Genomic DNA, 25548 nt, shown 5'->3' with positions numbered 1-25548 from the left:
CAATCCATCACCTTCCCAGGATGCGGATGCGTTCACCCCCCTGGCAGGTCTCCAAACCAGGCACTCCTAAGATTTTATGGAGGCTTACCCTCTGTAGCATGATCAATTATTGACGCTGTTTCCCCCTTCTTTGGAGAGGAGAGTGGGGCTGAAAAATTCCATGCTTTATTCATGGCTTGGTCTTTCTGGTGACCGGTTCCCATCCAGGAGCCACTGAAAGTTGCCTCAGTAGAACAAAAGATGTTCTTAGGGTTCTCAGCACTTAGCAATTTACAAGGGTTTAGGAAGTCTCCATCAGAAACTGGGACATATCTATCTATCTATCTATCATCTATCTCTCTATCTCTCTATCATCTATTGATCTATCATCTAGTTCTAGATATCTATATATATATGACATCATGCTAGATTCTTCTTGTCCATGATGCCATATGTATATCTATAATTAGACCTAGATGACATATCTCTCTATCTACACGTTAGCTTTTCTTGCCCATACAGCAGAATTAACATGATGCCATTGATACACTGGATCAATGTGGATGTCCAGATAGTTGTAGTATCTTCAGGCTCTATTATGACAGGGGCAAGTGACTAATCATACCCAGGTCTAAAACTACAAATGTGTGATTTGATCATTTCATGTGTATGCTGTTTTTTGACCCTTTTTTTTTTCCGATTAGGATGAAAAGAAGGCATTAGCTAAACCAGTGACCCCATTTACCTGAGGATAACTAAATCTACTTTAGCAAAGATGCCCCATGTGAAATGAGATGAAAATGTTCAGTTTCAATACTTTACTGTAATTTCCCAGAATCCTAATTTTCCTGGTAGACAGATTGGGGAAGTAAATGTCAATACGATGGGAACGTAGCTTTTGTTCTTCAAGAGTGGCACCAATTTTCCCATTTCCACTTTCCCCTTGGTATATGATATATTTTTTAATATAGTGTCTTTGCTTCAGGGGGAGTGGTAGGACAGTATCAGTAGTTTCTATTTGATTTCTTGAACATGACTTGTCCTACCCCATAGACTAGGAACTCGACATGGGGTTTGGACCAAGTATTAATTTTGTTTATTCCCATTATACTTTTGAAGATATTGGCAATGACCATCAAGTGGTCTAATGAGGGGGGCCATGGTGGTTCCTCAGCCTGAGGCTTATCGGAGGGCAGCCCAGGTCTTGGGTTTGGCTAAGTGATCCTATGGGCAGAGAGGATGACAGGACACAATGAAGCCTCCTACAAACCACGCAGATTCTGGGGTAAGCTATATTTTACATTTTATAAGCTCATGCCCTGTCACTTTTATCTCTTACCATCAAGGCTGTGACTTTCCTCCTACCATTGACCATGGATATTATGTACGAACTCAAGCATTCAGTGTATTCGCTCGTACGGAGGTGATATATAAATGTGACAAAGGATACACTCTGGTTGGTGAAGCTCGACTCTCTTGCAGTTCTTCAGGCTGGTCTCCTGCAGCCCCTCAATGTAAAGGTAACTCCTGCTCCCTTTCCAGTCAGGTGGGTGGAAATGTCACAAAAGCACCGAGAGTACAGCTTCTTCCTGCCAGGGGCAGCACAGAAACATTTGATGTGGTTGACTTGAAATCATTACTGTGTTCCGGATGCAAACATTACAAAGGGGCTGCATTAACATCAACCTCCCCAGGCTTTCTCCCAGTCATAAATCTCAGCCCGATTCCCACTTTCAAGAAATATTCTGCAGGTGCAACATTTGATATATGGCCTGTAGCAAAATTTTCACTGAAGCTTTCTCTGGCATGAACGTGGGCTCTCATGGGCTAATTCCAAACATCACAAAGTGGCAAGTCCTTCCATCAGAGCCCTGTGCAAATGCACCCCCTGCCCACGATGCAGGCTGCATGTGACCATCCATAGTGGGGACAGGACGAGTCCAGATTGGCTCTGATTTTTACATGCCCACAGGTTACTAACACTTTGCCATCAGCAACTGCGGGGATTATTTGTCACCACAGGCTCCGTTGCACATGGGGGGCAATAGGAGAAGAGGGTGTCAGATACCCGGAAGTACTGAGTCCTAACTTGACTTTTTCTAGACTACAGAATACCTAGTGTCTTGCTGGGATCGAGATGGGAGGGATATTGCTTTGAATCCTGAGAACCTGGGGTCGCATGCTTTTATATAGCCTATCATGTGACCTATCATGTTTACATGTATGAAGAGCTCAGACAAGTTTTTTGTTTTTAACATGTTTATTTATTTTTGAGAGAAAGAGTGGGAGAGGGAGAGGCAGAGAGAAAGGGAGACAGAGGACCCGAAGCAGGTTCTGTAGTGACAGCAGAAAATCCTATGCGGGGTTGAACTCCTGAACCCTGAGATTATGACCTGAGTCCAATTCGGACATTTAACCAACTGAGCCACCCAGGTGCCCCTCAGACAAGTTTCTTAACCTGTCTATATCTCACCTTTCTCCTAGTAAAATGGGACTAATAACAGTCCTCCCTTCACAGAGCTGAGAGAATCACATAAAGTGCTTAGCTCGAGTCTGATATGTGGTCAGTGCGCAACAAAAATGCTAAGGAATATTATTGCTACCGAATACAAGACAAAGCAATTAGCAGCACCCACGATAGTTTAATCTCATAATCCTAGCCTGTTGTCGTGTCCTTTTTCTTAGATTCATGGATTCCTTGAAACCATGTTTTCTTTGTAGCTTTCTGTCCGAAACCGGAAATAGCCCATGGAAAGCTGTCCGTGGATAAGACTGAATACGTTCAAGCTGAAAATGTCAACATCCAGTGTGACTCTGGCTATAAGTTGGTCGGTCCGCAAAGCATCACTTGCTCAGAGAGCACAACCTGGGACCCTGAGGTACCCAAGTGTGAGTGGGTAAGTGGCACAGTTCAAGGAAAGTTCCAGTCCTATCAAACCCTAAAAATGGTGCCTCTCCACAAGCGCTGTCCCAGCCAGCAATGGTGAGATCTGACTTGTCAGGATTCACTCCTGAGTCCCTCCAAGGAACTCTCTTTTATCTTGAAGCACTGTGGTCCCTTAGGAGTGACAAGTTTTCCTCTCTCACTGGAGATAGGAAAACCTGAGCCCCTTAGGGAGAAGAGGGTGTCGGATGCCTGCAACACTGAGACCCAATTTGACTTTTTCTAGACTATCTAATATTCTGTGTTCCATTTCTGGATGGTCTCAGAAACAGCCTCTGTCTTCACAGAGGCCCCTTGTGAAGTTGTCTGAGAACCAGTCCCTATTCATCTAGGGAGGACTAAGTTGGGGCCCGAGGTGTTTTCTGTTTTTCCTGCTCACCTGCAAGTTCTGGGCTTCGCCTTGGCCCTGAGCCTGTAGCCTTGTCATTGTCAGCAGATCCCACCTCCCCCACCCCTTCTGATTTGGAGAGAAACCACTCAACCACACTCAAAACCTATGTCTCTTTTAGGTTGTGCCTGAAGGCTGTGAACATATGCTCGCAGGCAGAAAGGTCATGCAGTGTCTCCCCAACCCCGAGGATCTGAAAATATCCCTGGAGATGTATAAATTGTCTTTAGAGATTGAACTACTGGAATTGCAAAGAGACAATGCAAGAAAAACAACTGCGGACCCCCCACTGTAATTTCTCCCAAAAGAGGGAAAAACACGCTGCCTTCAATTCAATGCAGATCACTTCAGCTTACCAATGCTCCTGTCCCCTTTGCACCATCATTCATAGTAATAAATGTCTAGAAAGGACAATTTGTTCACATTTAGTGCTTTGAGACTATAGAATTATTGATCATCTCGTGGCTCATGTTTTTGCTTTCTTGGACACCAAGTGCCCATTATTCTTTCAAGTAAAAAATTTACGTATCAGAAACAATTTTGTCTGTGTGGTCATTACAACTCTGTCTTTAATGAGGAACCTGAACAAACCCATTGCTTAAAGTTACACACTCACTTCGTTGTAAGGGCCTTGGACATGGATGTGGGCTCACAGAAAAGCATTTCTCCAACTTGCCTCACCGCACGGTTTCCCATGTGCAAGTCAGTCAGCATCTAGATGAAATGTTGATGCACCCTCAAATCCTTGTCCACTCTCCCCCCTTTGAAGGGAGTCACGTCCTTTACCAAACCCCATGAACCTGGCCTCTGCCTCTCTAATGCTGCCCCTCAACTTCTACCTGACACGAATGGGATTTGTGTTTGTGTCCGAACCTCTTTATTCCATTTTTAGGGAAGAAACGCTGAAAGGCTGCCGAATGTGAGGCCCACATGATGGCCACCTGTGTGTTCCCAAGTCCACCATTTGATTTGGCCCCGTTGTCCTTGATGGAAATGTAACGCGGCCTGAGCGACTATCCCATACGTGAGGAGAAACCCCCGTCAATCACCTGTGATATACAGGTGGCATCCTGGAGGCTGTTGTTCCTTCTCTCACCACCTCCTCCGACGCCTGCATCCTCTGAAATCTCTCCTTCAGCGAGTCTCTTCTCTAGGGGAACGTTGGCCTCTTTGTTTCAATTTCCCCAAATGTACTCTGCAGAGGCACTGGTGTCCCACAGGCTTTCACTGAACTTTACACGTCCCAGATGGGCTGGAACTGCGAGAGAAACCCACTTGGCATGGAAGGTTCCACTGAGGGTCCTGGAAGCCATTCGTCTGCCCCAGCCTCGGGGAACCCAGGAGATGTTTATTCTGGATTTCATCTTAGACAGAGGTTTGTGGGGGACTAATTTCCTTGGAAGGTGGCCCCAGAAAGCATGGTGAGCGAGTGGGAACGGGATGAGAAGATGAGAAAGGGAACACAGCGAAGAAGGGAGCTTTCTCGGGGTGTCGACTGAGGCTGCAGACAGGTGTGCAGATCTGAGACTGTTCTCTGAGAGCCTGTGGATCACAACTCTGCAGAGTCCTTCCAGGGATGAGGACCCGGAACGTCTGTCCACCAATTCCCCTCTCCCATTGGTGGAGACTTGTTCCAACATCTTCGACAGCCAACCCTGTGGGCCCCCTGAGCAGTCTCCTGTGGCCAGGGAGCACCATCAGGCACAGAGACCCTGATGGCCGATGGCTCTTTGGCTCTGCCTGCAGTAGCCTCCAGGGTCGGGACGTGCGCAGGGCACATATGGCCTCTTCCAGTTTCCTTTTCTCTATGGCTCTCTTCTGACATCTGTTCTGGTCTACCTCTCTCTCTCTCTCCTCAGAACCCTCCTTTTATCCGATCCCTGCACTATTTTATATCAGTTGTGTCTACCAGAATTCTTTTCAGTTTCTTAGTCATTTACTTTTCTATCTGCCATTGGACTCTGAGCTTATCGATGTATCTTTTGTTATCTGCAGGCTCGCAAATCAAATTCTTACTAAACCTTCCTGAAACACAACTTAATTAAAATTTATAAATAAGTGAAAAATCCATTATGACAAATATTGAGTTTCCCTCTTGGGTTCAGGGCATGAGGATGTGCCGTGAGCCCCTGGGGTAACTTAGACATTTTCACAGGAGGAGTGAATCTGCTACTCACTGCTTGATGTCCCGTGCATTTTAAATACCATTTTCCACTTTATTTACTGAAAATCTGATCTATGAAAGTAGAGAAGACTGTTAAGTTTGCCGGTGAGACCAAGAGGCACCAAAAAGACTTACCAGCAGAATTTATAAGAGAGGAGCTTATTCAATCTGATGCTCATTGAATCTTGGAGGAAGAGAAAGGGAAAGAGCCTAAATAATTTTATACCAAATATTAAGAATTAATTTTAAAACATACAGAAAAATAATTGCCATTGCCTTATCAGGAGGTGGGCCAACGCATCACAATAAAAAACAAAAACAAAAACTGAATGGCCAACATAGTCTCACGTCAGTGGGAGCTGCGTGATTGTAAGCAACGGAAACCCTAACACATTCCCACTTTATTTTATTTTATGTAACATATCACTCTTTATTTTGATAGCCTCATTAGCAGTTCCCAGTAATAAAAATATTTGTTCATGTTATATGTCAGGTATCGAATTAAGCCCTTATATTTTTCTCACTTAATCCATAATTATCCTAACAGGCTAGAATTTTTAGTCCCATGAAACAGATGGGGAACTGAGGCTCAGAAAAGGTTAGTGAGATGCACCATGAAGTGTGGGTGGGAAGGACAGTAATGGGATGATGATCCATTTCTTCCCTGGGGGGGGGCGTCTACTCATTGTTGACGCCCTTGTTTCTGGCGTTAGAACGGTCTGGGGGGTGCCTGAGTGGCTCAGGTGGTTAAGCGTCCAACTCTTGATTTCTGCTCAGGTCATGCTCTCCTGGTTCCTGAGATCAAGCCCCAAGTCCGGTTCTACCTTGAGAACAGAGGGAGTCTGCTTGAGATATTCTCTCTCTGTCTCTTTCTCTGCCCCTCCCCACTACTCGTGTGCGTGTGCACGCACATGCTCTCTCTCAAAGTAAATAAACATTAAAAAAATAACTGTCCGGACATGGACCATCAAACCTGAGTCTTTGAATTCCTCCTCCTCTGCCTCTCTGAGGGGCCCCTGTAGCAACAGGTGCTCTTTGGTCTGTCTTGCAGCCTGTATCTGACTGGGTACATGGGGAATCTGCTCAACATCCTGGCCATCCCCTTGGACCTCACCTCCACAGCCTCATGTTCCGCTTCCTTGGCAACTTGTCTCTTCTCAGCATCTGCTTTCCCTCCATCACCGTCCCCAGGATGCTGGTGAACCCCCAGTGCGGTCACGCCATCAACAGATGACCATTTTATGTATTTAGCTTCCTGAAGTGGAGCTTTCTATGTACTTCCAAGGCCCGCGTGGCCTGAAAAAGAGGATGTTAACCAGTTCCCTAAGGTTAGATATGGATAACTATTTCCCCACTTGCTCTCACTAATTTTCACTCACCTTCTCCCACTAGCCAGAGTGATTAGACCCTCCCCATGTCCCCCCTGTTGCCACCAAGACTGGCTCACAGGTCTTCAATCCTTAAAAAAAATGTAAACTCTACTCATTTTCTTTGTTAAGTGCTATTTGAATTAGTTTTATATCTTAAACAAGGTATTCCACTGGTCATTTACAGTAGAATAAATGATTTTTGTTTTTGAGAATAGAATGGACACCTAATTTGTACTTTGTATTGTACCATAGCACTGCATTCTGCTTGCAAAAACTCATTCTTGAGTTCACTGAGTGATAGATACTTAGGTAACCGATGTTTTACGTGTGTTATATATTCAGAACACTTGATGCATTGTTACGTACGTGCTCAAAATGTTTTTAGCAGCCGATCAGAGGTGCATTGTCAAGCCACCTACCTCTGTGAGTGACCTGAACCCACGGGAAACTATGAAGGGGCGTCAAACACAAACCCGAGAGTTATCCCACTCAAACTGCAAAGGAGCTGGTGTAGTGATACAGTAACTTCTATGGATCTTAAGGTCTGCTACTGGGAGGTGTTAATTACCTGCTATGTTTGACCTGCTGGGCATGTTGTCGGAGTAACCTTCAGTAGTACGGAGTTACCTTCAATAGTTCTTGAAAAAACCTGAGCAAACGAAGCAGATACTGCCTTTTAGAGGTTTTCAAGAGTGTGCCAAAGCAATAGAACCCTAGTAAAATGGGTGGGAACTTGATAGCATCTGCTACCTACTTAATATGAATGGGTGATCTCACATCTGTAGCCTCGCCTTCCTGCTCTGCGTTTGCTTCTGTGATTCAAGTTGTCCTGTTTCTTGGTTTCTTTCCTTTATTTACTGGAGGACTTCCTCAATAAGCTGCCTCGGAAATGACACGTAGAAAGTAAAATACATATTGCACTTCTACGTATTTGAAATTGTTTTATTTGAATATTTGGTTGATAATTTCATTGCATGTAGAAGACTGGGTTAAAAGTAATTTTCTTTTAGAACTTTTAAAGAGGGTCTTCTTTGCACATTAGTTTCCAGTATTGCAATCGAAACGTCAGAAGCTTTATTTATTTATTTATTTAAAAAATTTGTTTAAAATCTTTATTTATTTTTGAGAGAGAGAGAGAGACAGAATGCGACCGGGGGAGGGCAGAGAGAGAGAGGGAGACACAGAATCTGAAGCAGGCTCCAGGCTCCGAGCTGTCAGCACAGAGCCTGACGCGGGGCTCAAACCCATGAATTGCGAGATCACGACCTGAGCCAAAGTTGGACACTTAACCAACTGAGCCATCCAGGCGCCCCCAGAAGCTATTTTTTATTACAGATTGTATAGGGTTTTTCTCTTTATCTCTTTTCTTCCGTAAGGAAACGCCTTCATTTTTTCTGAGAAATTTTCTTGGTATAGTTTTTTCAGTAATTTTCTCTTGTCTATTTTTTTCTTTTTCTTTATGGATATCCTACTGCTCAGATGTTGGACCTCTTCGTCAATCCTGTCATTTTCTTATATATATATTGTTTGTTTCCTATACCATCATCTCTGTTTCACCCCTCCCCCATGTTCTTTGGGGATATTTCCTTGCCTTTGTGTTTTAATTGTTTTATCAATTTTAGAAAATGTCCACATTATTTAAAAAAAGTGTTCTGTTCTTTATGGGTGTAACAACTACTCACATATGTCAGAATATTAATAATACTTTCTTTGGAAGTTCTATTCTCTGCAAACCTCTGTTGATAATGATTCTAGGTTACATGTCCATTCTTAAGGATGAGACCCACACAGGCTGGTTTAAGTTCTACGTAAATGGAGAGACTAGACAGTAAGCTGTGCTTTTCTTTTTGGGAGCTATAGCAGAGGCTGCTGATTATTTCCCAGTATCCATTTCCCCCTACCTGCTTTAGGTAATAGAACTACCCTCGCCCCTTTAAATATCAGCAGGACATGTGCTCCCTTGGCACAACTTCCTAATGGGTGCAACTTCCTAGTTACTTTCTTAAACAAGAAGCTGCTTGTCTTCTACTTCCTCTTTCACTCTCAGATGCTGACCTGGTGCTGGTGAGCTGTTGAGGACAACGCCCCAGGGGATGTTAAAGTGACAAAGAGGAAGGGACCTTATCCCCAGGGCCCTTGCTGGACAGAACAGCTGATCAACCTGAATGCGTTTCTGCCTCTGGATTGTTGCCTGAAAGAGATGTAAACTCCTGCCTTGGTTTTAGCAACTTAGCTTAACTAGCAAATTCACACGAACAAATCCAGAGGATTGCCCAAATATCAGTGTTTATAGGTGTCTTCTCTGTTGCTGTTCAGTTTCTTAAGAGGATTCTCCAGTCTTGAATCTTTCACAGTAACTTGAATTTCTACTGTGCAAGATGGGATTACTTCCTCTGCTTCTCCCTAAATCCCTCAGCCTATTTCTAATGCAACACTATTTTCGCTCTGTCAGCACCGACAGCCTTTTTCTTCCTTCAGATGATTGTTCCCTTCCCAAGAAAGTATCTTGGGGAGAAGGAAGTTGGTAAATCAGAGGCTTTCAGACGAGAATTTGTGTATGAATGGAGACTACGGATTTAGCTGCCATTTTCTAATGGGGGATGCAAACGGTCAGAAAAGGAACATTATTTCCCAAAATTTTCTGTGATTCACAAATAGTCCTGTGAGTAACTCTTAATCCTGTATTCCCATCATTTTTAGCAGATCATCAACTTTCTCGTACTGATAGTTTTAGGTTTAAAAATAAGATTAATTACCATTCATTATGAATATCTATACTTAACAAATGATGCATATTTATATAACTGAAAATTTTTCGTGCTAAAGCGTTTTCTTAAGTAGTTTTCCTTTCCTTTACGGTTTGCTCAGCACCCAGTAGAAGCCTAATAATTTTTTAAAAAGTAGAATATATCAGTTTATAGTAGACATGCATAATTTAAACTTGCTAAAATAAAAATGAAAAATTAAAATTGTGTAAGAGATAAAAGTTAATTTTCTTTTTAAAAAACATATATATGTATATATGCATATATATGCATATATACATATATACATATGTACATAGGTATATATGTATATAGGTATATATATGTATATATATATGTATATATATATGTATATATGCATATATACATATATATTTAAATATTTATTATTGAGATATATTATTGAGATATATTAAATATATTATAATATATAATATTATATATATATTTAAATATTTATTTTTGAGAGAGAGACAGTACAAGTGGAGGAGGGGCAGAGACAGAGGTGGACAGAGACTCCAAAGCAGACTCATGAACCATGAGATCATGACCTGAGCTGAAGTCGGATGTTTAACCAACTGAGCCATCCGGGCACCCCAAGAGATAGAAGTTAATTTTTAAAAATTTAATTCATATAGCAGTTGAGTTTATTTTCAGCCAAAATAAGTGGAAAATATAACGAATCAAATATTTACATTGTTTGGTAAAAGAAAATATTAGGAGAAGTTTTTTTTTTTTCTGTTCTGAAAATAGGAAGTAAATTAACAACAGGAATTATTTTACAAGGAACAGTGAAAAATGTAATATTGCCTTCGACTTCAGTTCATGGGTTTTTCAGAAAGCCAAATATATTGAAACTGAGATGACATAGTAAAACATAAGTCAGCATTGACTCTTTTGCAAAGTGTTACTGAGCTCCAGGCATGCATGTGCTAAATATCTAATTTTATAACAAAGATTAGATTGTGAAATACACAGAGAAATACATAAATATTATCTCTTTTAAACTAGTAATTCCCTACTAAGTGGCAATGAGAAAGAATGAAATGTGGCCTTTTGTAGCAACGTGGATGGAACTAGAGAGTGTTATGCTAAGTGAAGTAAGTCATACAGAGAAAGACAGATACCATATGTTTTCACTCTTATGTGGATCCTGAGAAACTTAACAGAAGACCATGGTGGGGGGGAAGGAAAAAAAAAAAGGTTAGAGAGGGAGGGAGTCAAAACATAAGAGACTCTTAAATACTGAGAATAAACTGAGGGTTGATGGGGGGTGGGAGGGAGGGGAGGGTGGGTGATGGGTATTGAGGAGGGCACCTTCTGGGATGAGCACTGGGTGTTGTATGGAAACCAATTTGACAATAAATTTCATATTAAAAAAATACTATCTCCTAAAATAAAATAAAATAAAATAAACTAGTAATTCCCAAATTGGCTAGTTTAACATTTATGTCTATGATCCATTTTGAGTTAATTTTTGTATATGGTGAAGGGTAAGAGTCAAGGTTCTTTTTTTTTTTTAAATTTATTTTTATTTTTTTTGTATACGGATGTCCAATCGTGCCATTGAGAAATATTTGTTGAAAAGACTATCTTTTTTCCATTGAATTACCTTGGCACTTTTGTCTGTAATTAACCATATATGTGTTAGTGTATTTCTGGACCTTATAGATCTATAAGTCTATTCCCAATGCCAATGCCAAAATGGGTTGATCATGTAGCTGTACAGCAAGTCTTGAAATCAGGAAGTATGAGTCTTCCAAATTTCATTCTTTTGCAAAAATTTTTTGGCTGTTTTAGGGCCTTGCCTTATTCATGTACATTTTAGAAATAGCTCATCAACTTTTACAAAACATCTGCTGGGATTTGGTTTGGAATGTTATGAATCTCTAGATCAATTTGAGGATCACTGATATCTTAATAATGTCGAGTCTTTGAATTCAACTCCTCAACACGGTATATTACTACATTTAATTAGGTTTTCTCTGTTTTCTTTCATGAATGCTTTGGAGTTTTCAGCTACCACGCACCATATAGAGTTTGTGTCATTTTAAAACCTTTCTATTTTGAAATAATTATAGATTCACAGAAAATCCCAAGGATAGTACAGAGAGGTCCTATGTGGCCTTCACCCTGTTTCTCTCAATGGTTGCATCTTAGAGAACTATAATAACATTGATAATATCAGGACATTGACATTAGTCAATGGTTATGTATAATTCTATACTATTTTATCACAGTGTAGACTAATGTAACAACCACAGCGATCAAGGTACAGAATTATTCCATCATCACAGATCCCCCTTGGACTACCTCTTTATATTTATATTCACCCCTCTCCCCTGGCCCACCATGCCCACCACTCATACCTACTAATCCCTTCCCCACCTCTATCATTTTGTCACCTTGTCAAAGTTTTACAAAATGGAATCATACAATGGGTGATCTTTTGAAAATGGCTTTTGTCACCTAGCATATTGCCCTTGAGATGGTAGGACTTTTTAAATTTTGATTTCTAATTTTTCATTGCTAGTAGTAGAAATACAATGGACTTTCTCTATTGACCATGTATATTGTGACCTTATGAAATTCTTTCATAAATGCTAGCAGGTTTTCTACAAATACTTTGGCATTTACCAAATAAACAATCATGTTATCTGAAAATAAGCACAGTTTTGTTTCTACCTTTCCAAAATGAGTGTCTTTTGTTTATCGTTCTTGCCTTATTGCACTAGCTAGGACCTCTAATGCATTGCTGAATAGGAATGATGAGAGTAGATATCCCTGCTTTGATTCCTTTTTTTTTTTTTTTAACGTTTATTTATTTTTGAGACAGAGAGAGACAGAGCATGAACGGGGGAGGGGCAGAGAGAGAGGGAGACACAGAATCGGAAGCAGGCTCCAGGCCCTGAGCCATCAGCCCAGAGCCCAACGCAGGGCCTGAACTCACGGACTGCGAGATCGTGACCTGAGCCGAAGTCGGACGCTTAACCGACTGAGCCACCCAGGCGCCCCTCCCTGCTTTGATTCCTAATCTAAGGGAGAATCACTCAGTGTTTCAGTATTAAATATTATTTGTAGAATTTTTTACGTGGGTTTTCTTTGATAGCTCCCGTTCCAAAGATCAAAGAACTAATGTGAGGGTCCTACAAATTGTACACACCTCAGAGCCATAGAAATGACCACCAGGTGGGTCCATAAGCCCAATGGGTCATTGTGAGATAAACAGGAACTAGGGATCCTTTTATTGCCTGGCTCCTATAGCTCCTTGGGGTTATGGTGATACTTTCTGTTCCCAGGTTTCAGAGACAGCTCAGATCCAACACGTCTCTAAAGATTCTAGTGCACAATTACTAAAGTCAGTCACTGGAGTTTTCTTTCGGGAAGGATTGGAGAAATACTACTATATATGCTTGCTGTGGTGTTCCATGGTCCTTCCTCATAGGAATCTGTCCTTAATTTGAGTCTGAGAACTGGGGAGAAGATTGCCAAGAAGAAAAACAAAAAAGATAATTGGGCAAGAGATCATGACTTTTATTGGAGTTGCTTATCTCAGTCTTTGGATCACTCATTCTTGACCTTTCTTTTTTCTTCCAAGATTTTATTTAAAGTAAAGTTAGTTAACACATAGCGTATAGTGTAGTATTAGTTTCAGGAGTAGAATTTAGTGATTCATCAGTTACATATGACACTCAGTGCTCATCACAACAAGTGCCCTCCTTAATGCCTGTCACCCATTTAAGTCCTTCCCCCTACCATCTCCCCTCCAGTGACACTCAGTTTATTCTCTTATGATTAGGAGTTAAGAGTTTTTATGGTTTGCCTTCCTCTAAGTTTTTATCTTATTTTATTTTTCCTTCCTTTCCCCTATGTTCATCTGTTTTGTTTCTTAACTTCCATATATAAGTGAAATCATATGGTATTTGTCTTTCTCTGGCTGACTTATTTCACTTAACATAATACACTCTAGTTCCATCCACATCGTTGCAAATGGCAAGATTTCATTCTGTGTGGGCTGACCCTTACCCTAAGGAACACCATATTCTGTTAACGCTCTCCAGAGATTCCTACAGGTCAGGGTGTCTTCTCCCCTGCCTGCATCCCAACCTTGCTGCCTTACATGCCTTATTCTTAAAGAGGCACTCTTTCTGAGGGTCGGCATTCGCAAAACCCTGAGAATGAGTGCCTTCTTTGATTTTGCATCCTAGGCACATTCTTGCATCACCTAGTCCTGGCCCTCTAGTATTTTTCATCCAACCTGCTTCTGAAGATGAAGAGCTGTCACTTAACCTTGCTATCCCAGGATTCGATAATCCTTACTGCTGTTAGGCAGCCACATTTGATAATAGCATCTCCTACCAAAAATGTAGCCTACAGATGATTAGCCACAATAGAGTTTCTCTATAATATTGGTCCCTGTCACTGGTGCATTCCTTATTCTCCTGGTAAATGGTGTATCCTCAGTGTTCCTGTGAAGAAAAGAGCTGGTAGGACTTCTGGTTTTATAAAAGAGATCATTCTAATATGTCCTCTTCTCTGAGTCCTTAATCATTTCCTACTTAGTCTACTTTAGCAGTTCTGGCATCTTTATTCCATTTATTGACCATCATTTTTCCTAAGCTTCCCAAAGCATCCTAGAAGTACACAAGAGCTGACCCCCAGGGCACTTGCATTGCTATCTTGTGTTATGGAACAGTGTCCACATCCTGACAAACTCTCCCTTATCCAGCTTTAGGATCCCCTTGTACGTTTACTCTCCCACCTGCTAACGCATGCCAGCTAGGTCTCACAGATCCTGTATATGATTCTTTTCCTCTCTTAGCAGGCTCAGATGTCCTTAGTCCGTTCATACCAAGTTTCGATGTCAGCTACTGTTCTGATGCCGAGAGGGGAGTTGGGGACGGATCTTGAGGAGAGCAGTTATGCCCTTAGAAGAAACCTGCTGTATTTGATTACTATGCATGGTCTTCAAACAACAGGGGCACTGTCTTATAACAAGGAAAAGCCGGCCAATTATGCAGGCTCTTTGGGTTTAGGGAAATCTGGAGTTCGAGGTTCTGTAGTGCATCTGCTCAGATACCCTAATGCCAAGTCTAAAGGCGCCACTCCTTCCATAACATTCCTTTTAGTAGAGACTTGCCAGGGCTAAGAATTTATTTTTTTACTGAGGTTTTACCATTATTTTATGATTATATCCTGACCCTGGTCCTTCAAATAATTAATCTCCAAGCTAGCTGAGATAAGAGTTTCTTTAAATACTAACAGGGGGGCCTCCTGGATTTCACATTTATTTATTTCCTTGAACTTGCATTTGCAGCTAAGGGGCACTGAGCTTGCATCAACAGTACTCAGTCACCCAACTTCACAATCCTTTTTTGTTGCTATTTCCACTGTAGCTCTCAAATGTCAGAGATATTTCACTAGCTAATGCATCTTCTTCCATCTATGTCTCATGGCAGTTTACCAGACAGCGAAAATGTTCATGTTTGCGATGCTGCTGCAGGCCGGGGCTATCTATACTTCATCTCTCCCTAATGATGGAGTCTTGATTGCCAGTTGGCTGGTGGGTGATCCAATTCTAGAATCTCATTCTTAGAGTTTGCTCCCTAGACCCATTTATGGTATAAACTCTCTTGAGTCAATGTCTCTAGAAAAGATTCAGATGCATACGAGCTTTTGATGGTATGCTTTTCGGGGGCGGGGGGCAGGGGGTGGAGAAGTATAAGAGAATGAAACAACAGGAGGAAAAGGAACTGAGCAAAAATGTACTCTCAGGTTAAGTGTAATCTTTACCCGATCCACAGTGGACATCAGTTGCACCTAGGACATCAGTTGCACCACAGAATTGTCCAGACTCGAGGCAAGGAATCAGGGATTTGGTATCCCAATGCCAGCTGGGCACTGGTTGCTCCTAGGGGTACAGGGTATAACTTTCTAGGTTATCAGGATGAGGTGGCCCTTGTCATCACAGTACATGCGTTGGAGGTCACAGGTCTAAGCCATTAATTGCAGTGCTAGCAGCATCTGGAGGGTGGGCACACCATTGGGTAACTCCCAAATGACTCCCAAATGACTATTTCAGTGTCCTGACAGGAAATAGTGATGGGCCAAAAAGTGCAAAATTTTTTGGTATAAATAAAAAGCTGAGATTTAAGTATCAGTCTTGGTTCAGAATTTGGCTTAACCTCTAATTATCTGAGGAGGTTAGGGGACAGTTTATTTAATCTAGCTGAACTTGCTTCCTCATCTATGCAACAACAAAGGCAAGAGCCCTGTCACAGGAGTTTTTGAGGATTAATTACAATAATTTATGTAGAGTCCTGGCATACTACGTGCTTAAAGATTAAAAACAGGTTAACAAAACATGTTGGGTGATCATTTAAATTACTTCTCTTTATTGCGGTTCCTCTTTTTAAAGGAAACAGCCATTTGGTAGACTTAACTTGTTTACTTTTCTCTTTAACAAGTTGAAATTTAATTGTGCTTTCCTCAATATTCCAAAGAGTTTTGTTCAGTTATATTTGGTAATCCTTGTTTTTGAGAGACAGGCATTTTGGCTATTATTGGTATGTAGCAGTCATTCCAGTACAGCTGAGTAGTGAAGACAATTTCCAGAGTTTGCTCTTTTATTTAGACAACTGTCTTTGTCTCTTCTAGGAACAGATATCCACAGTTGGTGGGCAAGATGCAGAATCCGGGTTGGCAGGTTCATCTGTCCCGCTTAAGAATACTAAATTTAGGAAGTGATCTGGACGAATATCTAGGCAAGCCTAGATGCTTAAGGAGACCATAGTCTTAGGGTTAACAATCCAAGAAGAATAACGAATGTGCCTTCCGTCATCTTGTCTTTAGTGCTTAGAAACAAAATGCCGAGCTTCTCCTGGATCCAGCATCATTCAGATATTCTGAAAGCTTAATAAATCTTCCTTTTTTCTTAATTAATCATCCTCAACCATTTAACTTTCAGTGCATGCTTTTTCCGTGTTGCAACACAGACTAGAATAACTTCCACACTAGAATAGTTTCATAGAGGGAATCATTTGGTGTTTTTATGTATGTTAGTAAACCCAGGGGTGCCTGAGTGGGTTCAGTTGGTTAAGTGTCTGACTCTTGGCTGCATCGGGCTATGTGCTAACAGCACAGAGCCTGCTTGGGATTCCTTCTCCCCCTCTCTCTCTGCCCCTGCCCCCCTCACGCTGTCTCTGTCTCTCTCAAAAATAGATAAGTAAACAACAACAAAAAAATTTTTTTAAAAGAAAGAAAACCCAGGATCAGGGAAAAGGAGTTACCATTGAAATATGGTAATTGTAATTATAATTGTAATTGTAATTATAGGGACCAAGCTCTTGAGTATTTTCACACTTGGAGACTCATATTACTCTATTCTGGTTAGACCATGTGCTATCTGGAAAGACATTTAATATTTGAGATTAAAAAAAAATCCATTCTTCTATGGGCAATTTATACCTACTTCTGATTAAAGAAACCACTTCCCAAACAGATACCACTTCTCAGACGTTCTATTTTCTGTCATGCTATGACTTCTAATTCCTGTGGAACCCATCACAAACACAAGGCATCATGGGCTGCAGTCCCTTTTACCTTTTTGCTTTTGGTTACTTGGAGAGGAATCATGAATATATCCAGAAAGGAACTCATCATGTGCCCCATCTGGACAGCAAGAGAATCTTGGGATTACAACAGTAACTACATACACAATTCCAGAGGGCTCTTCCATCAATCTCCAGACTCTTCTCCCCAAGAAGACGGAAAGCTTACCCTATCAGAGCTGTGCTCAGCACTTGGTCTTCTGGTCACTCCCCCAGCCCCTCCCCTTTAGTGACACGTAACTGAGACTTTGCCAAGGCTTTGACTTACGCACCATTTCAATTGTTATTTAGAGATCTTTTCTTCATACCGATTCAAGGGTCTGGAAGCACTGAGCCCCAGTGTGGCACCTCTGAGACTGTGCCATGCCTTCCAAGTTGCAGAGCGCTTTCCCAGCACTGTGTCTCTTTGGGGTCTTGACCTTACTTCTGTGCCCTTCTGGCTTGTGTGGTGAGTACAATAGTTATGGGGAAAGGAGGGTAGTCTCTCTAAGATGTGGAGGACAAATGTCTAATAAAGAACTAACTGAATATAGTCAAGTAGTGGTAGTTCGTAACCTTTTTGAGAGAGTATAATCAACTATATACTAATAAAAATGAAGAATTTTAAAATGTAAAAGAAATTATTTTAATTCAGGTAGAAGCTGTGATTATGTCTAGAATAAAAACATGTTGATATGCAAAAATCCTTGTGAGGCTGCTTTAGCAAGGAATAATCTTGAATTTTCAAATCAACGTCTTATATTTAAATACTGCAAAATGCTTAAGACGAATTTACTTTCCAAATAGGTTAATTGTGCCATCCAAAATCTTAGTTACTGACTGATTAGAAATACTTTCCATCCAAAAAGCAAAAATATTTTCTGTTGTCAGGTGGTTTGAGAGAGTTTAATGCTCAGCGAAATCATCAGTCAGAGAAAGACAAATGCCATGTGATTTCACTCATGTGTGGAAAGCAAGAAAAAGAAAGAAAGAAAGAAAGAAAGAGAAAGAAAGAGAAAGAGGGAGGGAGGAAGGAATAAAGAAAAGGAAGGAAGGAAGGAAGGAGGAAGGACAAAAGAAAGGAAGGAAGGAAGAAAGAAAGAAAGAAAGAAAGAAAGAAAGAAAGAAAAGAAGGAAAGAAGGAAGGAAGGAAGGAAGAAGGAAAGGAAGGAAGAATGAAAGAAAGAGGAAGAAAGAAAGAAAGAAAGAAAGAAAGAAAGAAAGAAAGAAAGAAAGAAAGAAAAAGAAAAGAGACAACTGAAAAACAGACTGCTAAGTATAGAGAACAAATTGATGGTTACCAGAGGGGAGAGGGATGCAGGCAATGGTTAAACAGGTGAAGGGATTAAGAGCATACTTATCATGATGAGCACTGAATAATGTAGAGAACTGTTGAATCACTGTACTGTATACTTGGAACTAATATAACACTGTATGTTAACTATACTGGAATTAAAAACTAATAATAAATAAAAATTTTAAATATTTTCTGTTACCAAATACTGAGTAAATTTTCTAGAGTAAAATTATAGGGCATTTTGTGAACTGTAAGCCATCGTATAAATGTGAGGCGTTGTTATTGAAATGTAGAGAAGTTTTTACCAGAATGAGAAACAAAAGTGTTTGAGAGCACTTACCAGAACTGATTGAAGACCTGCTGCTATGGTAATTAATTTATTGCTATGTGAGGGGTGCCCGGGTGGCTCTGTCGCTTAAGCGTCGGGCTCTTGACTTCAGCTCAGGTCATGATCTCACAGTTCGTGGGTCCGAACACCCCCCTGCATTGGGCTCTGTGCTGACAGTGAGGAACCTGCTTGGGATTCTCTCTTTTCCTCTCTCTCTGCCCCTCCCTTGTTTGTGTGCTCTCTCATACTCTCTCTCTCTCTCTCTCAAAATAAATAAATAAACTTAAAAAAATTTACCTCTATGTTATTTAAATGGAAATGTCCTTTAAGCAAAGTGAGATTTTCCTCTTTTGTTATCTAATATTATTTTTTTTTTGTCTGAGAGAACTAATGTTTCACATTTAAAAATATTTATAAACATATTCTCTGAAAGGATTTTCATGGCCTGAAGACTGAGGACTTGAGATGGCTTGGCTGGAAAATCCCAACCCAGAACAAGGGCTGCATGTTCTTACTGATTTCAGAGTGTAGAAGCCATGCTTTCTTCGTCACTGAGAGTGGTCGGGGGGGGGGGGGGTGGAAAGCGTGGGTTTACTAAGGAAGCATCCTTCTCTGGAGGATGACTTCTCACATCAGATGCATGAAAATTGTTGGGTGGCAGTATTAATTTTAGGTTGTAGAGTGGATGCAGGATAAAGAACCTTGTGCTCGGGGGATTTTTAGTTTTCCAGCTTCATCTCTGAGTCCCTCTCTCTTGGAGTCGCAGGCAGCAGAGGAAGGCCCCGTCAAATTTGTCAAGTCTCCCAATGATTTCTTCATGTGTCCATTTCCCTCCCCCTCTCTCTGCTGTTGCCTCCTCTCTTCCTGTTCCCTATGGCCCCAACCCTCTGAAATGGTATATAATGTCTGTCCGCTCTGACTTGAACCTCCCTTCCTTCACGGTAATAAGCTTCTGATGCCAGACTTGGCTCGTTGCCTCCGTATGACGCTGCCTCGCCTACCTTATCAACCACTCAGCTTTCACCCGTCCTTCAGGATGTATCTCCAGCTTACACCTGGAGGCCTTCCCTCCATTCTGCCAACACCTTCTCCTACAGCACTTGTTTCCGGTCCTACAGCACTCGTTTCCGGCCCGAATCTGGCGCTGCAGTGGCTAGGGCAGTGGTATAACTCCGCATGCGGCGACATCTTACCTTGCTAAGTACGTTGCAAGTATGCTTCCTTAATATTACCTGAAGAGCCTGAGCTACAAAACTCCCTCTGTATGTTTATTCATAAAAATGAAGAGCTATTCTTGATATTTCTATGGAGGTGCTTGATCTGCAGTTCAAGGAAAGCTCTCTGGAAGCTGTTGACTTACACAGGCCGATTCCTTTTCCTCGTAACAAAAACAGGACTGACTTTGGGATTCCTATGCCTATGCTTTCTGAACGCCTCAGAGTTGCAGCTTTGCGAACAGCAGAGGTAAGGGAAACAGTACTCGATCTGAGCCGAGTCTTGCCAGCAAGAGTGTTTCGGGCGCGCTGTCTCGCCCGTGTTTTTGTTGTTGTTTTTTGGTGGAGCCTTCATCACAATGGCTGAGGATCTGCTAAGTGCAGTCCCCTGGTCGGCTTGATCCCGTATCCATCTCCAATACTGGCTGATCACTTCCTCCTTCCTGTCTCCTAAATACCTGGTGACTCCTGGAGATTTTATCTACACAGAGGCTTTCTTCCCACCTCCAGGGCTCCCTCTGCACGGGCCTGAAGACACCACCACCAGGGCTGTCTTTTTCATGCGGCCCATTTCCAATTCACCGGAAGTATGCATTCATCCCTTGTCCCGAATAATGTCAGGAGTACAGGCCAATCTCAAGGCAGCAGAAATCTGTCCTTCTCTCTCACCAGCGGGGCCACTAGGCAGCCCACCTTTGCAGTTTCGATTTCCCAGGCAGGAGCTCGACACTAGGCCATTGTGTCTAATGTCCCCCCGAGTTGAAAAGAGATGTATTGGGCTTTCTCAGTGGGCCCTGTCACTGAGAAGAAGAAATGCACCCACCTCATTTGACTCACCCGAGACTAATTTAAATGGCAAAAAATGAAATTCCTAATCTTTTCGTGCCTTTGGATTGGGCAAAGGAGTTAAGGGTTTTCTAACTGATTCTGAGCCACCAAGTTCATCAATTATGAGATGCCACTTGACTTTGCAAAAAATAAGAACAAAGACTTCCGTTTGATGGCCTTTACATACCCACTGATGCCACGTAGAATAAGTATCCAATGATCACGGCAGAGAAAAGAAAATAACAGTATTCCAGTAAGTACCCTTGGACTTGGAGGCAAACCTTACTTCAATGTCTAAATTCGATTCCTGTTGCAAGCATTTACTAGCTGTGACCTTTGGCAGAACATCTGATCCCTCTAAGATTGTGTTTCCTTTTCTCTAGAATGGGTTTGATGATCATAGTGACTCAGCTGGTGTGAGCGTTAAATGGCATAACATATAAAATGGTTAACCCAGTGGCTAGCAAGTTGCTAAGACCTCGGCAAATCATTCCTGTTGATTTTGTCAAGGAAATAAAATACCCCTCTACAGTATAACTTAATGACTTCCTTCTATGAAACAGGAAGAGTCCCTCATTCGGAATTGTTCATTATATTTGGCTCATTGCCTTCCACCCTTCTCTTTTGTCATTCAAGATTGCAAAATGTTCCCAAGCGTTGCCCATGGATTCCATAAAGACGTGAGCTCATTTTTCTCCTTTACTACTGCGGTGCAGTATAAATGCAATGAAGGTTACGTTCTGGTTGGACAGTCCAAAATTACCTGCAGAAACTCCCGCTGGTCGGCTTCGGCTCCTGAATGTAAAGGTAACCTCAACTTTACTGATGACCCTGACTAAAAAAAGTAGAGCCTCCAGGAAAGTTCTGACTGTAGCGTCTCTTCCCAGCCAGGGGAAACACTTACAAATTTTTATTTTATTTATCGACTCATTAACACATGCATATATACAATATTTTACAAGTCTGAACCATCATCCAGCTTATCATTCTTGAAGTAACCATTGTTACCAATTGTGTATGTTTTCAGAGGTAATCTAGAGGGCCATTTTTCGCTTTTTAAAAAAAATTTTTTTTTTCAATGTGTATGTATTTTTGAGAGAGAGACAGACAGACAGAGCATGAGTGGGGGACAGGCAGAGAAAGAATCTGAAGCAGGCTCCAGGCTCCGAGCTTCAGCCCAGAGCCCGATGCGGGGCTCGAACTCACAGACCACGAGATCGTGGCCTGAGTTGAAGTTGGACGTTTAGCCAACTGAGCCACCCAGGCGCCCCTGCTTTGTTTCAATGAAAGTTTTACCTGAAATGTAACATACTACAGAAAAGTGTACCGATGTTGGGTGTGAAGGTCAACAATTATCACAATGTGAACCTGACCTTGACACACCGCATGGCTCTCTTCCCCAGAGACGGTTGCTATGCCCATTCTACGTGTGGAAGTGCTGACGACACTGACTGCACCTTGTTCCTGTTCCCTTGATGACCTCTCTTGGGGCTATGTGTTTCAGGCCTGTTGGAGATGACTAAACATACCTTAAAAATGCCCTCCAAGGCCGGTACAGGGGGAGGCTTGCTTTGGCCTTTCACGAATCTTAGAGATAAAAGTCTTTCCTCTTCCTAAAGTCTAGATACCACCACAAGATCTGCTTAAATGTTAGCTGTCAGTTAGGTGCTTTGAACCCTTTGATCTTACTAGAGTGGCCTGTACTACAATGCCCCCTCGCTCTAAAGAAATCTGTGGACTGAAGTCCAGACTTTTTTGAGAATTGCTGCGCAGGGCCTGGATCGTCGTCTGCCTGATTCCGCCCCGCCCCCCGAATCAGTAAGGTACCCTCAATAAAATTCTGTGTGAACTGTATGGAATGGCCTGCTTTGTTTTTTGTTTTGTTTTTTTTTTTTTTTTTGGTCTCAGAGTAACTTTTCAGCCTGGGGGATACTTTACTGTCCCTCTCGCACCTTCCAACACTATGGATTAGTTTTGCCAACTTTATACAGAGGAGGTCATGCTTGTCTTTGGTGCGTGGCTTCTTTCTTCATTAGGTCTGGAAAACCATCTATGTTCTTACACATAGTGATAGTTTATTCATTTCCGTTACTTTATAATATTATTTTGGGTGAATAGACCACACTTCATGTACTTTATAAACGTTTGAGGTTTTTCATGTTTTTGGCCATTATGAATAATACTCTTAGGAACACTTTTGTGCATGTCTCTTGGTACAAATGTGCAAACCTTTCTATTAGGAATAAACTCAGGAGTAAATTGCTATTTTGTAGAGTGTACATATATTCATGTTTAGCAGATGACGTCAAATTTTGTCCGAAAGCGGTTATAACAATTTACATTCATACATGAGTTCTAAATTCCAATTTCGATAAACATAAGTTTTAAATCCCAATTTATTTCCATTTTCCAGTATCTTCCTTGGTATTGGAAACTTTTGTGTCTTGTTGAAGAAATATTTGCTCACCACAAGGCAACAGCCTATACAACAACAAAACACAACAAAAATACTCTCCTGTGTTATCTTACAGGTCTTTACTGTTTCACCTTTCACACTGATATTGCCAACCTACCTGAAATTACTATGCATCTGTGGTAGAGAGTGGGGTTCAAAGTTTGGTTTTCCCTGGCGGATAATCAATAAGCTGTGTGCCACTTATTAAACGGGCCATAGGTTCCACAACTGCTGCCTTTGACATAATCCAAGTGTCTATGTGTGTGTGGTTCTGTTTCCTGCACAGAGAGATAGCAGTTTTTAATTTGAAAGTATCATTGAGGTTTCCCAACATTTCTGTGAGTACCTGCTTCATTTTCAATGACTGTTCTTATGGATAAATTCGAAACCTCCCCGGAGTGTCTGATATCTCCATCAGAGCCTCACACATCCCGTTCATCTTCTCGTAATGAAATTGGCCTAACAGGAGATTTCTGGTTGACCACCAAGATTAGGTGTGCCTTGTAAAAATCACACTGCAAATAGCAACTCAAGGGGCTAATTTCTCACCATTGTCTTCACTTAACACAGAAAGGGGTCAAGGGTATGCGAAGAAAACTTACGTACTTGAGATCATAAGAAGAGTGAGGTTTCCAGATAGAGTAGTTTTAAAAACTCAGATTCCGGTGTCACGTACTTAGGCTTATATTATAGTCACGCCACCTAAAAGCTATGCAACCTTAGACAAGTCACATAAAGTCTCTGCACCTAGTTTTTCCTTCTAGCAAAATAGAAACAATAATAACGTTTTACATGATTGCTTTTCCTCTCTAGTCCAATGGAGACAATCACAGTGTTTCATGTTGACGATAGTGTGTAAACTAGCATTATTCTCATTACCAATTTTATTGTCATAATCATACAACAAATGGAGACAAAGCACAACTCTCAGCATGCGGGTATAATTTACCATCCGTGTTTCTCACCCCCTCGGGATTCTTCGCTTTCATAAGATCTTACTCTGAGAATCACAGGATGATCAAAACTGTGTTTCCATTCCAGCCCTGTGTCAGAAACCAGAGATAAAGAATGGAGACCTGACCGTGCCTAAGCACCAGTACGTTGAGCCTGAAAATGTGACCGTCCGGTGTGATGATGGCTATGATGTGGTTGGTTCCCCAAATCTTACCTGCTCCGGGAACGGAATGTGGTTGCCAGCAGTGCCCAAGTGTCAGTGGGTAAGTGGCACACATTTCAGGATGTCCCATCCCATTCTAAAACTGGTCATCGGTGACAGAGCGCTGTCAACCAACATGGATGAGATCTGACTTCGACCCGGACTCATTTCTGAGTTGTTGAAAATCAGCCTCAAGGCACTTGAGCTCGTTAAAGCAAGTTCTACTTCTTTCATCTTTCTGGCAAGAAGAACCAAGCCCCTCAGTAGGAGGGTTCCGTAGATCCAGGTCACCCGGCCCCTCGCGCCATGTTTTCTACAACGCGTGCTATGACTTTGCCAGTTGTCCCTGCAGAAGCCTCCGGATGTCTTCTGCAGGCTTGCTCCTTCCCTGCTTTAGCAGTTATTTATTCGCCGTGGATGGGGAGGTCTGGGCGAGTGCTGGGCCCTAGGGCGAACACTCTGCTGAGACAGAGAATCTTTTCCTTTCTTCCACCAGCCCCGAGGATGGGCGCGTTACTCCCATTTTGCTGTCACCACTGCGGCCTCCTGAAGAAATCTTATTACTTTCGCAGTTGGAGAGAAATCTCTGAATCTATCCTTGGATCTCTTTTAGGTAGAGCAGATGGGCTGTGAGCAAGTGCTAAAAGGCAAAAAGCTCCTGGAATGCCTCCCCTCCCCGGAGGACGTGAAAATGGCCCTGGAGGTGTATAAGCTGTCAGTGGAGATTGAGCGCCTGGACAAGAGTTCGGCTTGAGGGGAATGCCGCTGAGAAACCAGTACGTCCACACCCCCCCCCCCCACGCCTGCCGCCTCCCTGCAAAAAAGAATTAGGTACATTTTTCCAGTTAGCAACCCTACTAATTGTTCCTTAAGTACTGTTTACTAAAAAAAAAAAAAAAAAAAAAGAAAATAAAAAAGAAAAAAGAAAAAAAGACCTGTCTTAGGAGAATCTGTTGATATCCTTAGTGCCACCCATCACGTGGGGCTATGGGTCTGTCTCTTTGCTCAGCCTACGCTTCTGCTGTCCTGGATGTGATGGCATGACAGAAATAAATAATCACCTGTCAAAAA

The 25548-nt window shown here is 41.8% G+C and overlaps 1 protein-coding gene and 1 long non-coding RNA gene across 3 annotated transcripts; one reads left to right on the top strand and one right to left on the bottom strand.

The window, feature by feature from the left end:
• Window positions 1-1367: 1367 nt before the first annotated feature.
• LOC123382755 lies at window positions 1368-19923 on the bottom strand. The gene is made up of 5 exons (XR_006591635.1): window positions 19826-19923; window positions 7600-7723; window positions 7414-7494; window positions 6590-6771; window positions 1368-1568 (listed from the first exon to the last, which is right to left on the bottom strand). It is a non-coding gene; the product is annotated as an uncharacterized LOC123382755 (long non-coding RNA).
• Window positions 17505-25548, top strand: LOC102899713 (C4b-binding protein alpha chain-like). 2 transcript variants are annotated; one of them, XM_006942825.5, is made up of 4 exons: window positions 17505-17668; window positions 21503-21673; window positions 24363-24538; window positions 25091-25548. In XM_006942825.5, the coding sequence occupies exons 1-4, from the start codon at window positions 17584-17586 to the stop codon at window positions 25229-25231; spliced, it is 573 nt and encodes a 190-aa protein (XP_006942887.2). In that variant the 5' UTR covers window positions 17505-17583; the 3' UTR covers window positions 25232-25548. The 2 variants fall into 2 exon arrangements, with proteins under 2 accessions (XP_006942887.2, XP_044904647.1); XM_045048712.1 differs by lacking the exon at window positions 17505-17668 and adding an exon at window positions 20164-20288.

Source organism: Felis catus, chromosome F1 (genome assembly GCF_018350175.1).
Source record: "Felis catus isolate Fca126 chromosome F1, F.catus_Fca126_mat1.0, whole genome shotgun sequence".
In the NCBI taxonomy this organism is placed as follows: Eukaryota; Metazoa; Chordata; class Mammalia; order Carnivora; family Felidae; genus Felis; species Felis catus.
Note: the sequence above shows the minus strand (reverse complement) of the source record. Positions and strands in the feature narration are given on the sequence as shown.

Coding starts and splice junctions, on each gene's coding strand:
- LOC102899713 (XM_006942825.5), top strand. CDS start 17,584: ATGCCTTCCAAGTTGCAGAGCGCTTTCCCAGCACTGTGTCTCTTTGGG. Junction 17,669..21,502: donor GTGCCCTTCTGGCTTGTGTG/GTGAGTACAATA, acceptor TTGTCATTCAAG/ATTGCAAAATGTTCCCAAGC. Junction 24,539..25,090: donor CAGTGCCCAAGTGTCAGTGG/GTAAGTGGCACA, acceptor GATCTCTTTTAG/GTAGAGCAGATGGGCTGTGA.